This window comes from Vanessa cardui, chromosome 25, assembly GCF_905220365.1.
Source record: "Vanessa cardui chromosome 25, ilVanCard2.1, whole genome shotgun sequence".
In the NCBI taxonomy this organism is placed as follows: domain Eukaryota; kingdom Metazoa; phylum Arthropoda; class Insecta; order Lepidoptera; family Nymphalidae; genus Vanessa; species Vanessa cardui.
Window position 1 is genome coordinate 4885850 of NC_061147.1, and position 12811 is coordinate 4898660.

The 12811-nt window shown below is 31.6% G+C and overlaps 2 protein-coding genes across 3 annotated transcripts in view; one reads left to right on the top strand and one right to left on the bottom strand.

Annotated features, from left to right (window-relative positions):
- The window catches only part of LOC124540574 (dual specificity tyrosine-phosphorylation-regulated kinase 2), a 163906-nt gene that overhangs the window by 109736 nt on the left and 41359 nt on the right, over positions 1-12811 (top strand). The window lies entirely within an intron of this gene.
- Positions 2709-9599, bottom strand: LOC124540576. Its single transcript, XM_047118259.1, has 2 exons — positions 9356-9599; positions 2709-4262 (listed from the first exon to the last, which is right to left on the bottom strand). The coding sequence occupies exons 1-2, from the start codon at positions 9395-9397 to the stop codon at positions 3723-3725; spliced, it is 582 nt and encodes a 193-aa protein (XP_046974215.1). The 5' UTR covers positions 9398-9599; the 3' UTR covers positions 2709-3722.

Sequence of the window (12811 nt, forward strand, 5' to 3'; positions counted from 1 at the left end):
AACTCGTAAGTACATCCACTACATAGCATAAAACAGAAACCCAGTATACAAGTCGCTTGCCGCTGTTTGTCCCTATGTATGCTTAGATCTTAAAAATTACGCTACGGATTTCGACGCGCTTTTTTGTAGATAGAGCAATTCACGGGGAAGGGTTTTGTATGTTATGCATGGATAATGTAGTAAAGAAACACTGATAATTTTAGAAGTTTGTAATGTGATGCTTGAATAAACAAATTCTGTAGCATGTTTTGTATCAGCATTGCAGCCATACGAAGCCGTGGTCAGTCGTTAGTATAATATAAACATCGAATCCACGACCGTTACCGCAGACTTCAATTTTTTGCACACAGTAGAAAGGCAGACCAGTTAACGAGCCACTTGAACAGCTGACCACATACCGGTCGCCTCTTAATAGGCATTTTTAGTATAATATACCTATAGTATGTATATATGTCAAGTTGCTCGTCATATCATGTTATGCCGTTTTTGATTGTATTGACGGCAAGTCTGCGTTTATCATTGCATTTATGGAGTCTTAAGGAACCGAAAACACTTACTCAGTGATCTTCTATAAATGATAGATGAAATTTGGTTCTAGATGGAAGTTCGTATGTGTGTATAGAATTGTCATGAATATTAGATTTATATGGGATTCGAAGTATATTGAATGAAATTGGGATTTTCCGTTGCGTTAACGCTTTATTTTTCACCGTAAAATTCGAACAGAGACAAGGATACAGATAACGTAAAATAGAGATAATACAACATTAAATTCTTGTAAGTGCTGTCCTCTGTACATCATCAACTGAATCTTATTTTATTACCTTATATCTAATATATTTTCCCCCGTTGCACTCTTTAAAAGTGATGTAAGTCTCTGCCATCGAACATCATCGTTATTGAGCATATCATCAGACACGGATCACCCTCGACCTCATCTTAGCAGAACAAGTACTGTCCGGGTACAAGCAATGTTGTAGTGATTATAGCCTTTAAAAGTTTTCAAAGAACCGACTTCGATTATTTTTGGCCACTCTTTCTAAGAACGAAAGAAGTTGGTGCAGCGATAATTGCTAGGTTCACTTAACCATCATGTACTGCACAAGACTCAAAAGTAATCAGCTATGAATTTATACCAACATTGTCAAGGATTATACGTATAAAAAATAACAATCAAATATTTAAATTTTGCAAACGTACACAATTTTCCCGAATTGATATCGAAGCTAAAGAATCTTTATGTCTACTTTTAAAATGAACAAATTAACTTTTATCATTTCGAGAGCTCTTATTAAAAATTCCATTTTCTTCTTGCATTTATAAATTTATTTTCTCTCGCATAAACGCTTCCTTTGCTCGCTCTATACAGGCTTTTTCTCAAACTAGCATTCGTTTATGTATTCCATGTTTTTTTATTTATTCTTTTTCATTATTTTGTACGACACGTGTAGGTAGGTATGTGTCTTTGTATATAAACAGTAGATATAAGTTAACACACACATTGTCAAATCTGATCTATGTATATTATTGATTAACAATAAAATATGACATTTCAGCTGTTTTAAGTTGTAAATTGTAAATGTCTATAGTTCCATCGCTTAATATTACCTAATTGTCATTTGAATTGCAAAAAAATTCTATATAAACAGCATTATATACCTTTACCTATGCAATTAAATATTTGACATCTATTCGTAAGGATGTATGAACAAATATATCATTATACAGATTATCGATATTAAATAATTTCATGTATTTATTGCCTATAATATGTCATGACCCATATAACCAACCCTTCTATGAATAAATATTACTCTTTTACCCTTCAACCCTTCGCATTTCAAAGTTAAAATAAGAATGCGGTCAGGTCTGGGCAAAAAGGCTTACCCTAAGTATTTAATTTCATTAAATAAAAATAATATTAAAAACTATAACTCTAGAGTATATTATACATAAATTAAAGAAATATACTGCACATAATTAATAAATAACCCAATATCTAGTCCACATACTGTAGTCTAATAGTATGTGAAGTTTAAGCTGAATATCAATCACGGTTTTATGAACGCAATGACCGATTTGCCCTTATTATTTTATAGCTCGAATTAAACCTTCAATATGTTTCAGTGAGCGTCAGAGTTATTTTAGAATACGCGTTCTATAATGTTTTTACAAATCGACGATTTTCTATATAAATATTGAAAACGATTCGGAATTTATCTTTGTAAATGTAATGTTGTACTCGTTACGCTATTATTTCTTTTGTAATTGCAAACAATTTAATGTTTATAGAATAAAAACTGTAAGGAATGTCTGTGATTTAATCGAATTCGAAAAAAATAACAAGATATTCGAAAAAGAAATACGATAATAATTGTAAATTTCATATTTAAAATAATATCGATTGAAGATTTTGTATTTGAGGACTAAATAAAAATATTTATCCATCTAGTAGGACCTTTACATTTTGTAAGCTAAATTAAAAGCAATTTACATCAAACGTGCGATGCGTTTTTATTAATTATTATATAATAATAATACATGTATACCTCTTAAAAGTATTTTAAATAAAACACATTTTTTTCAGTACAATTATTATTAAATATTTATTGATATGAAACTAGATTAAAAAATAATTGATAATAATATAATTGAATTATTCTAATTCATAAAGATAAATGACTATTATTGCATTCAAGCGTTACAAAATGACTCTTTATAAACTGTTCATATTATATTAAAATACTAAATCTTATATATTAAGGAATGAGTATTACAAAATTATAATAGCAATGATTATAATTGCTTATATATTTAATGATTAAATATAAAGAATTATATTTTGTACATTATACATTATGGTGTTAATTATAGTGAAATAATATGATCTTCTTATTTTTAAAACAAATGGACTTTAAATAGCAAATATTTTAACAATGTGATTTTTAATTTTTACTATAAAAATTTAAATGACAATTATTATTTTTTATTCAATGAAATAATTAAAATATACGTTTCAAACCAAATTACATATCAGAGACTCATACATTAGTCTAGTAGTTTCTATAAATATATTACTAATTTTATGTTACATTTTGCTATTAATGTAAAGATCGACTTGCAAAAGATATAAGTATGACCTTATATATTCGAAGTCGCTTAAGACTAATATATCACAACACACAGAAATATCACAAAAAAACTTATAACATACGTAATTATGTTTAAAGAGCAGAGTTATGGACAAACTAATTCTTGTATGTATGTATTAATTATACAAAAGCATCTAAGTATTTAAGCTCGATGGTCTTAGCTTAATGAAAAACACTAGTTCGATCCTCACTTTTGGAGTAATAGACTGCAAAGGATAATAGGAATCTTAGTAATTCCAAAAAACAGGTTTTACTAGATTTTTTTTTTAAATAATTGGTCTTCCAGTAAAAGTTTTGTTAATAAGGTGATCTGATACAGATTAAATTATTGTATTTACAAAAATTTAACCAATTTAATTTTGTGTAATGTTTCAAGGAAGACGTTGACAGGTTTCACTAACCCAGCCAGAACTTGTTCTTAATAACTACTTTCTATTCTTAATTAAATGAGATATCAAGCACATCGGACCACCGTAACCACAACATTCTTAACTATGGTTTCATTTTACTTAACCTAAGGAAAATGCATTAAATTGAGCAACTATTCTCCTAATAACTAAAATAATATCCTTAATTCTTGGACGAGAATAAGCTGACTAATTTCGTCTTGATGTTAAGGAACGTTGTGATGGACCTCTTCACCTTTTTCTTAGGCGTTCTCTCGGGCCTCAGAAATGGTTCTGAGTAAGATTTCTGAAGGTTTGTGATCGTTGACATTTCAGGTTCCTTGGCCGGTTGGTATTTGTATTCCTTTACAACCTTTTCCTCGTTCGGGTCGTATCTATACAATACGGAATATGTACGTTTGACCTTTTTGAGAACACGAGGAGCGTTTGCTGTTCTCTCGCTCTTACAACGTTTGACTTCGTTCCTCCCGTAATAATCTTCATAACTATCAGCGTCGACGTACACGACACGTTTTCCTAAGGCCTGTTCTCGTTCCTTCTTTAGACTTTTCCAGGAAGCGATGACGGACTCTCGACGGAACGTCTTGTTAGGATTGTGGCGACTGATCAGATAAGGTTGCTCCTCCTGGATATTGGTTGTTTCCTTCAGAGGTGATCCTCTTGGACTTGGACTGTAGTCGATCTCGTAGTCATCTCTCGAGATCTGAAAAATAACAAAAATTTTCCATCAGAAATGAGACGAGAAGTAATATTATTGTAGAATAAATAACAACAGATTGGTCGATCTTTAATCGCTGTCACATAAAATACGTCGGATCAGAGATCTTGGGGATTATTTAAAGTATTAATATATTAATGTCGTACGTGACTTCGAACATAATACGGAACGGTACTAGGGCCGTATCGCTGTCCCTTTCAGATATTTTAAATAATGTCATCTATCTTTTTCTGCTTCGTCATTCGAGCCCTTCGCTCGTTGCCCACATGTCTGATAGCACCTGTCGACTTATACATATGCCCTGATGCTGGAACTAATGCCAATATGTTATGTAGATTGTAAACTAACTCGGCAGTGAACTGTCAAGGAAGTTTACAGAAAATAAAAGACTGATCGTTCCCGATATATAACTTTATCCGTTCGTAGCTCGTCGTTAATAAAACGAAGCTGATGTATCGAATATAAATAGTTGATGTTGAGAAATTCGAATGGAGCTATGAACGCCCTTCAAAATTATGTCGTTTTGTTTATCTCGTTCGAAAGCATCTGATGAACTAAAAGCAGTCGTCTATAACAGTTCACAGTTTCGTAATTTTTAAATGTTTCATAAATTATTCTCTTTTATTTTTTATGTGCTATTGTGCAATGTTGTTTATTGCTTTTCTTCAAATTCTATAATGTTATGGAGCAAGCGTTGGTCAAAGAATGGGTCAGTTATATATAGATTTTACAATCGGTATTTACAAGAAAATGTCGAACCGTGAATACACGATTTGTTTAAAATTCAATCTTGGGAACTAAGTCTAAAGAGTATGTTATGTCCCCTGTCGACTGGCTCACTCGCCCTTCGAACCGGAACACACCAATTATGAGTATTGCTGTTTGGTGATTTGGTATACTTTTAATTAAGTTTTATTTATTCCAAGATTTTTTATTTAATTTCTATTTTTACAAGGTAAGAAGAACCAGGTTAAATTCGCCATTGATAAATCGTCTTGATCCTATTCAGCAATTTAAATACAAGGTGTAGGATATTATGTCAACGTCAGACATTCCTGCCGCGACAAATGTTACACAGTCTTTGTTTGACACGTCGTATTTTGTAACATTTTTTTAACGGTCACATATTAAAAGTTACACTCGCGAATTTGGGTCGCAAAGAAAAATGGGTCACGTAAAAATACCAGATCTATTATCGATGTTAATTAACACGGCCCAATTAAAACATTACGTTATTACATTTACGTTTTCTGTGTATTACATCATTTTAAACGAACTATGTTAAAGTCTGTGCGAAAGGATTGAATTACATAGTGTTTACAAAGTTTTAAATTAAAGTATTCTTTATTCAATTAGGCCTATTATATTAACTTGTTATATATTCTATGGCTGGAAAGGAGTTGTTAGTTATCCATAACTCTACCTGTATATCAACGCTCTAACTATCCTGGTGTTTATTCGACGAATGCAGGTGTGCTCGCAATGTTTTTCTCCACAGCCAAGCATAATATGACATACAAATTAGACGTATGAAAATTGAGTGGCGCTTGCCCGGATTTGATGCGCCAATATTCTTGTACATGAATAAACTATTTCACTTTTATCGAATGTTTTAATATTTATGTATTTTTTTTCTTTCAGGTAAATATTTGGAGACTAATGTAATGTATCGGTGAGTCGTATTCCCACGTTATACCCGCGTCCCATATCTTTCGTATAAACGCTATGTGCGTGTAGTATTTCTGTCTCGATGTGCATAGTTCGTGATATTTGTGGACGTTATTAATATACGAAGGTGATACTAATAGGCACGGATATATTTGTCACGAGCTATTTTAGACAATACTTGAAAGTGTTCAATGCAATTCAAGGGTCGATGGTTTCGTTTTATATTTAAACTAACGGCTCGCTCGCTTTACGTTTTGACGTAACTCGGTTTTAAGTTTTGTTTTTTATGATTCCTTTTTTTAAAATTATAATTTACAATATCAGTACCTTGCGTTCAGAAATATGACTTAGAAGTACGTAAGTTAAACGATTTCAATTTTTTTTTTAATTAGCATGATTATATTCATGATGATATGTGAAAGTCTATTACGGCAACAATAGAATTCTCAAGTAATAGTTGTAAGTTTCTAAGTATCTAAGCCAAATTACATCTTATTATGTTCATATGTAAAGTTTTAAACGGATCTTATTTGGACTTAAGTCCATTTACTTTTATATAAAGTTTTAATAACTACTGTAGAACTTTTCTTTAAATGAAACGAAATCAATATTAAAAAGTACCCCATAATTGGATTATACAGACAACGATGAAAGGTGCTTTTTTGTGTCATCTGTATTTAAAGTTAAATCGCATCAACTTACTTTATACTTAAGAATGTATTAAAAGGAAACGCGTCCATATATGTGTGAGTGGGTCAGTATATCGTGAATAAGACGAACGGACAACTCGTTAATTGATATTCAATACCGTAATGTACGACGATACTCACGAAAAAAAAAAACGACGTAGTGTTTTCGGTTAAACAAGCGTACTTACATATGACTTGTAAGATACCGTTAGCCGTGTGCGAAATCGCAAAAACATTGCGCTCCGATGATGTTTTTTCATTTAATTTACAGCTACAAACACATACATACACATTTACATGTGTGGGTTCTTATTTAGCGATGCGTGAGATTCGGAATTTATAATGCAAGACCGTTTGGATTTTAACGGCTTATTTTCAATTTGATGTGGTTTTGTTCGATTTTTAAACGAATTCAAAAATGGAACGTTACTGAAGTACTCTTCGTATTTTAAATTGATTTTATTTAAACAGAAGCCGTTCGAACCGTTTTATAAACTAGTGAATAGGATTATAGAATTCGTTCTTTATTTAAATTAAGCAAAGATTAATTAGTATACAATTTCAATTTCAAGGGTATTATAGAAGACTTTAATACCCCGTTATGTATGAATGGATTCTGATGCCAGCGACTTATTGGATAATATACTATTAATTATTCTATTCTTGTTATTTCAAGTACATTATATAAATAGATACAAAGTTAAACTCGAAGGTTAATAACCGATACAAAAATTTCGTGTGACAATTGAAAATAGTTATGAGTAAACTGACTGACTAAATCTTTAACGCCCACGCACGATTTTCCAGTGACTTTTCGATGAGTAATATTTTTTTTAGACATATTACAACATTTTTTTTTATTATGTGTTAACTGCCTTGTTAATACTGAAGTTGATTGAAACTTTTTGGAGGTCTTGTTAAACTAGAAAAAGATTCCATTGTGAAATAGATATTGAAAGTGTTATTTATCTGTGGCATATTTTTTTGAAAAATTATTAAAATCATAAAAATAAGCTTAATCAAAATAGGTACTGCAATTATTATTTAATGGAATTTTCAAGGTAAAATTGTACAGTACTTGTAATGTTACAGTTCGGAATGTTGATTTTGAATTCTAAAGAACCGGTAAGAAACTGTAATAAGTAACTTATAAAGTAAAATATGTTACTTTCTATTTTATTATGTTATGCCATGTTTTATATAGGCAAGGTAGTTCGATCACTTTTTCCATGTTATTTTCCTGTCAAAAGAAGTTTCAGAAATTCGATCGATCGATTATACTTGCTTGCTTGGTTAAGCTTCCCAAAACGACACTCTATTTAATAAATAAATTCATTTAGTAATATTTAGTGATAACTAATTATTTATTAATAGGTTAATTGTAAATAATTAAGCATACTATTATTTATTTTAAAAATAATAAGTTGTTTTAGGTATCTTCGTAAACGCGCTGCAACGATTCTAATAAATTGATCTTTATTTTTAGTTTATTATAAAATTGTTAATTTGTTTTTTTTTTATACTATTATTTCTTTTTTAATTTCAACTTGTTGGTACGTTAAACACTTTCGAATTTAGAAACCGGAATATGAATAACATAGAAAGATCAGACGCTGGTTTCCGAACGTGACATTACGCGTTTAAACGACCAAGGTGATATATATTTTTTTTTATATAATGGAACACTGATTCCTACGAGATATCCAACGTTCGTACGTGAAGGTTTGGGAGGTCAGATGCCTATCTGGGATACAGTTATATGTAGATACTGACTGACATTTGGCCGTCAGGAATATTTTCTTTGAAGAAGAGATAATTAAGTATTATTGTGTTCAATAAATGTCGTTGATATCGAATTCGAAATTTAAAATATATTTTTTTTCTTTTTTTTTTTAACATACGCCACTTCTCCTACAGCATTCATCTCTCGATGTCAAGTTTAATTTTAGCGGTGAAAGTATAAATTCGTGACAACTAAACTTCGAACACAAAAACTGGATAATTTTACAATCGGCAATTTTGACAGCGAATGTAAATTGTACGCTTTCTAAACAGTAATACTGATAAAATATCTATAAAAAAAATTTTTAATGTTACGTAAAATGTTTCGAATTCGGTAATTTGAATAATATCTCGTAATTAATGTAAATATTTTTGACACGTAATTATGAAATGTAATATTTATTTTAAATTAATAATCTGTATTGGAAAAAGCTTCTTATAAATTAATCTCAGCTTTAATAAACGAGTAAATCTAAATCGTCGAACTTGACTTCCAGAACAGTTAACCACTTAAGCTGATGACTTCTCAAACTTGTTTTCGAGTTTTCATCAATATGAAATAAATTAACTTTACGACAGACCCAATCTATATGAAAAATGTAATCGCTCGTAAGAGAACCGCTTTCAACTTTGATTAATAACATTCGAACATCGAAGCAGCTAATTCCGAATCGGTAACCGTGAAACCAGGGCAATGTCAAGATCTTAACCACAAAAAGAACTAATTCCATATTCAAACATCAGACACGTACGAGCCGAGGTTCATTGACAGCGACCATAGACAAGCCAGTTGCCTTTTAAGCGCATTAAACTCGCCATGCAGTTTGCGTAACTCGGAGAGACAACAGACGATACCATAATGAAAAATACGTGGGACTCGAGGACGCGTCTCTTAAAGGCTTTTATTGCGTATATGGAAATTTTTAATATGGAACTTACCACGCTCTCCCAACTACCGCCTAGGATGGACTTGTCCAACATATTGTCCACAGAGTTACGTTCACAATCCAAAACACAAGTCAATTTTTTTATTATTTTATAACACGTTCGAATTACGAAACGATATTGAGCAATAGACCAAAATTGTGGTGTACGAGTTTCGTATCACGTTGTCACTCGGGAATATCGGGTTTTGGCACGCTGTATACACTTCGCGCTTTCCTTTGCGACTGAAGCGAAACAGTTTCAGCATCATATTTATAGGTCGGCAAGACGGGAGAGGGCGGGATTCAGGAAGACGATGCGTTAGTATCTTCCACTTAACACGTAGTCACGCCTTCGTATTTTAGACGCAAGTAATATAAGTTCGGGGAAGCCCGTCTAAATGTGTTACACAGGTATACCTCATTCCCGATACCGGGATGAAGTTCTAGAGACATTTTTTTTCCGTTAAGAGCGTTTCTGTGTCACTGTGGCGATGTTTTTAGGGCATTGACCTCTGTCGAATTGTGTCATATTGAGTCATGAGTTTAGCCTTGATAGATCGTTTCTTTGTTTTTGTTATGTAGCTTAGCTGTTGATATCATATCTCCGTCGGTATCATTTATGATATATTCACAGAAAATCTTCAACCTTCATATATATCTAAATTGGTTTACCTATATTTGTGTTTTATATACATGGTTTTGATTTAAAGTAAATTCGTTTTTGATTTAATATTACCCTAGTTCGAGACAGTTAGACGCTTTACGAGTAAACTAATAAATTCATATTTTTGATATCTCATATTATATAAACCTTGGAACAAATTACGTAACACATCCGAATGTTTATAAACAGATTTAAATAAACATACATTTTTATTTATACGCCTAAACATATTACAGCGGACCGGAAGATATCTTTCTTTATACGAATACAAAACAAGGGATACGATATTGTTCGCGAGTGTCTTGATGAGTCACAAAAACCTTTATCGCTACGAAAGTACCGAAAATGAAGAAAAGGTTCGGACTATTTTCGCTCCCCCAACGTCCAAAGTCCAATATACTAAATGAGATGTAACCAGACGTGTTGTGTGAGGGTTTTGCTCGATTGCTCAAATTCATTATGGACTACATTAGCTTACAATGGTTTGTTTCAAACAAAAACTGTCTGTAGTATACATTTTTTCAACGTTTCTAGTATCAATCCGGTGCCACTGTGGAGTTGTAAGAAGAGGTTATTTCCAAGAACATATCCTTCTTTTACAACACAAGTGTATAAATACCCAATATCGTATATGATAGCAATGCCACATCGGAATAGAGTAACTGTCACTGCAGGTGTAAGGGACACAACATCTTAGTTCCCTAAAGTTGGCTACGCATTGGCGATCTAAGGAATCGTTAATAATTCTTACAGAACCAACGTATATATGAGCTGTGGCCACCAAATTCCATTAGGTAGTCAATTTGTCCACTATCTACCTATTTTAAGTAGAACAAAAGATTGTTAAGATCATTATTATGATTTAAGTATAAATAACTAGTGAACTGAAAACGTCTATGTTAACCAAACTGTAGTAGCTAATAAGTGCTTTTATTCGTGAGGAAATATTATATCGTGAGGAAACCTACATGTGTCCGATGATATTCTATAGCGAGAACACAAAAACTGTGTGTATTTATATTGCAGTTATAATTCCTCTCGTTTAAGACATGTTGATCTTTAAAAATTATTAGAGCTTGAAGCATAGCGTCTCGACCCTCTTTCTTTTATTTCATTTTATTTTCAAATGTGTTTCGGTTATTTATGTCTTGAAATTCAATAGAAGCACTATAATGTTCTGAGTTTTATATTTTAATTAGAATCGTAAATTATAATTAGAAAACTTATATTCTCCTGAAATTTTAATGGGGTCTTTTAATTTTGACTCGTACTGCTTTTCACTTTTGGTCTAACTAGAAATACTCGTGACTTGTTTAAGTGTTACAAGACTAATTAAACGTTTTTTTTCTTAATTCAAATCAGCTGATTAGTCTTGCAAATGCGCAATTTTTGTGACCAGTATGATTTTTAACGAAATTATAAATTTCGTTTTCATTTTGCTAATGTTAAATTAAGCTTATTTATGTTAATAATTACATCTTCTGAACAATGATAGTGAAACGAACTGTTTCGTTTCGTTTAAAATGCCAAAGAGTTTGTATTTTGAGTAACTTTCTCAATGACACGAATTTAAGAATTTTATAAATAATAATAAAAATGAAATTTCAAAATAATGATAATTCAGTAATTCAATAATGGTTCTAATATTGTGTGTAGTTTTATTTTGATACATAGGTTCGAAGTTAGTTCGAAGGAATTCCAACATCGCACCATTGAAGATAAACCTTCCTGAGTAACGGTGCTAAACCCACGTAGGCAGTCGTAGTTAACGCTTGCAATGTACATATACATTGCTTTTTTTAAATAGTTTCTGAACAAATAGCAATTAAGTTAAACAATAGCAAAATTAAAGAATACCGTCCTATAGAGCGGCGTAGTGGAGTAAGCTTACATCCTCTTTAACAGGATAGGCCATTGCCAAAATGTAGGAAATAAACGCGTGCGATAGTGTGCGTTATTTCTGTTTCCACTAACTATTACAAGAATACTACGTTCAAACATTTAAACAAAAGATTCTTTGAATCGTAAATGTAATTTGGATCCGATTATAGTGAGATCTGTGAGGATATTTTATTGAACTGATCATTTCGTTAAATTTTTTTATGGAATCTAAATACAGACAAAAAGGAATAAATTGTAGCAGATAAATCATAATCTTATTATTTAACAATATAATAAAGGTGGAAGTTGTAATAAACGTGTAACGCAAAAAGGTTTTTTTTTAATCAATCAAAAATATAAACAAGTATTTCCGTTCGTTGATTTGAAAGGTTATTTAATTTGAATGTTTCCATTTTAGAGATGAATTATTTATTAAACATAGTCGCACTAACAATAACAGTCAAATCAAAGCAATCCCAAATTAAAGAGTACTGATACAATGTGACTTGTATCGTCTATTTGTAATTCTTCGGAGCTCAACTAACGTTCGCTTTCTCCTTTAAATAATTGGTCACCAGATAATCAGGGATTTCTCAAAGATCCTGTAACTGCACAAAATACATATCAATCCCAGACTCTCGTACTTGTTATGATAATCTCACCTATAGAATCCAATTACAGACACTAGTTTTTATGGGTATGTTACCCCGAGGTTCCGAGGTCGATTCCCGGCCGAGTAGATGTAGTTCATTAGTTTTCTATGTTGTCATGGGGTTCGGTGTATGTGGTATGTATCGTCGTTACTTCTGACTTTTCATGACACAAGTGCTTTAGCTACTTACAATTGGGATCAGAGTAATGTATGTGATGTTGTCCGATATTTATTTATTAATGGATTTGTTGGTTATTTCAAGTGGTTGGTTG